The following is a 2350-nucleotide window of genomic DNA, read 5'->3' on the forward strand; positions in this document are numbered from 1 at the left end:
AAATATTGCGATGCATCGCAATATTTCAAGTATCGTGGTGCATCGTGATAGAATCGCATCGTGACTTCTTTGCCAATACCCACCCCTAGTCAGCAAGGAATAATAATACCTGCAGTAAAGCAAATTCAAATGAAAATTACTCTGAATTTAAAATTTGTTGAACAGTATGTAATGATTTCATATTAAACTACATTTAGAAGTTTGTATTCTGAATATGAGCAGAACTTTCCTTTAAGCTACTCTGTGTGGCTGGAAAAGTTTCCACTCTTCTTCTCTTCTTTCCCTGTAACTTCTCCTCCTTCCAGGAAGCTGGCTGTGTTTGATACGTGGAGCAGGTTAGTCGTCCACGTGGCGATGGACAACACTGTGATCATCGAGGAGATCAGTGAGTGCAGCTCACCCCCCACCCCCCCCCCACCCCCCATGAAGGGTGGACTTTGTTTGTTGACAAGAAATATCTAGTGAATTTTGTCACATTATTGTTTTTCTCATCCTCTTCATTTTTTCTTTTTTTAATCAATATTTATAAAATATGACACATTTTTTCACATTTCACGATTTCAATTTTTATTTTTATTTTACCAAATTGCATTCTTTTGATTTTTTTTTCTTACAGATTTTTTTTTTTCTTGTATTTTTCTTTTTCACACATTTCTTTCAGATTGAGTTTTAGGAATTGCTTTCTTTTTAAATTGTGTTTTAGGAATCACCTTCTGTTCACTTCAAACTCCAATTAAATCCAGCAGACCAATAGCAGTGCTGCTGCAGAGGAAAGCCCGCCCCCAGATTGGAAAAAAAAAAAAGATTCATAAAACCCATTTGAAAAGATTGCAATTTTAATCTGAAAAACAGAAATATGATTTTTTAAATATCAAATCAGCAGAAAAATGTATTTAAATTCGGAATAAGAAAATCTGTAAACATGTTTTTTTTTTAAATAAAGTATAATATAAAAAAAGTTGCCAAAGAAAACAGTAGTTACTCTCAAAACATTAAATCTTTTAAAGTTTAATGTTTAGATCGCATTTTAATGTTCAAAACAGGTTTGTTGTTGGTGTTTCATTGCAAACTTTCACCTTCATGAAAACTTTCATTTCATCAAACTTTACTCTCAGGACTCATTTTAAATAAAAAAAAATAGTTTTGTTTGCATATTATTTGAGGAATTGATTGTTTTACCCACAGAGCGTCTTTGCATGCCGTGGCTGGACCTAGCAGGTGAAGCGGAGGGCGAGGCGGAGGTGAACGGCTGCCTGGAAGGAGCGTGCGCTCTGGCTGAGGAGGAGGCGGCTCTATGGAGGCCGCTGGTCCTGCTCATCCCGCTCAGGCTGGGCCTGAGTGACATTAACGAGGCCTACATTGAAACCCTGAAGGTCAGAAAGCTCCACAGCAGGACTTCTAATCCCACGTTTGATTGCAGGAGTTTGTTTACCATAAAGAGAGAAAATAAACTTTATGATCAAATGGACAGTTTAACTATTTTTTAATCATAAACTTTTGTTTTGAAATCATGAAATCACAGAAGCAGCTTTATTTTTTAACTCCCTGAAGGAAAGCTGCCACCTTAAAGTATTCATACCCCTCTCCCCCTTTTTTTTTTTTTACATTTCTTGATTTTATTGAAATGTATTTTAATTTGGATTTGATAGACAAACACTAATTAGTGCATAATATTTAATTGGAGGTAAAAAGAAAATGCATGTTTTTAACAAAAGAAAAAGAATAATCCAACAAAGTTTGGCACGTTTCTTTTTCTCTGAATTATTAGTTTGTAGAACCGCCTTTTACTACATTTAAGCTTTAAATCTGTTGGTCTTTTAACAGCTTAATTTTTTATTTTTGTTTTATTTTGTTTATTTTTGTTTTATTTTGATTCTATCTAGGACTGAAACAATCGGATTAATCAATTATTGAAATAATCATCAACTAAACTAGTTATCATTTTAGCTTTAGCTGCCAGAGCGATCAACTTAGAACAGGAACTATACCAACATTTTAAATAAATATGTAAATATCTTGCATTTAAGATATAAAAAAAAAAATCTCTTACATTTTTTTATATATTTTTTTTTATAAATGATCAATCTGCTCTATCCAGAACTCCTCAGGTGGAAAAGTTTTAGTTTCCACTAAGTATCTAAATTCTGGAAAAAAATTCTTGTTATTAATTAATAAAAAAAATATATATAAATAAAAAAAATCGACAGATTAATTAGTTTGCTAAATGGCGTTAGTTGCAGCCCTAATTTTATCCTACCACAGAGTATTAGGGCCACGTTAGAGATTTATTTTATTTTTTATTACGACAATAAAGTCGCGACAATGCAGGAATAATGTCGTAATATTACGA

General features: G+C 32.8%; 1 protein-coding gene across 1 annotated transcript in view; it reads left to right on the forward strand.

Moving 5' to 3' along the window:
• atg4b (autophagy related 4B, cysteine peptidase) overlaps positions 1 to 2350 on the forward strand; it is an 11017-nt gene that overhangs the window by 5462 nt on the left and 3205 nt on the right. Inside the window, exons 7-8 of the mRNA XM_015371111.1 lie at positions 306 to 385; positions 1186 to 1373. Coding sequence (XP_015226597.1) covers positions 306 to 385; positions 1186 to 1373 — 268 coding nt within the window. The remainder of the gene's footprint in view (positions 1 to 305; positions 386 to 1185; positions 1374 to 2350) is intronic.

Source organism: Cyprinodon variegatus, unplaced genomic scaffold (assembly GCF_000732505.1).
Source record: "Cyprinodon variegatus isolate N-32 unplaced genomic scaffold, C_variegatus-1.0 Scaffold53, whole genome shotgun sequence".
Classification (NCBI taxonomy): Eukaryota; Metazoa; Chordata; class Actinopteri; order Cyprinodontiformes; family Cyprinodontidae; genus Cyprinodon; species Cyprinodon variegatus.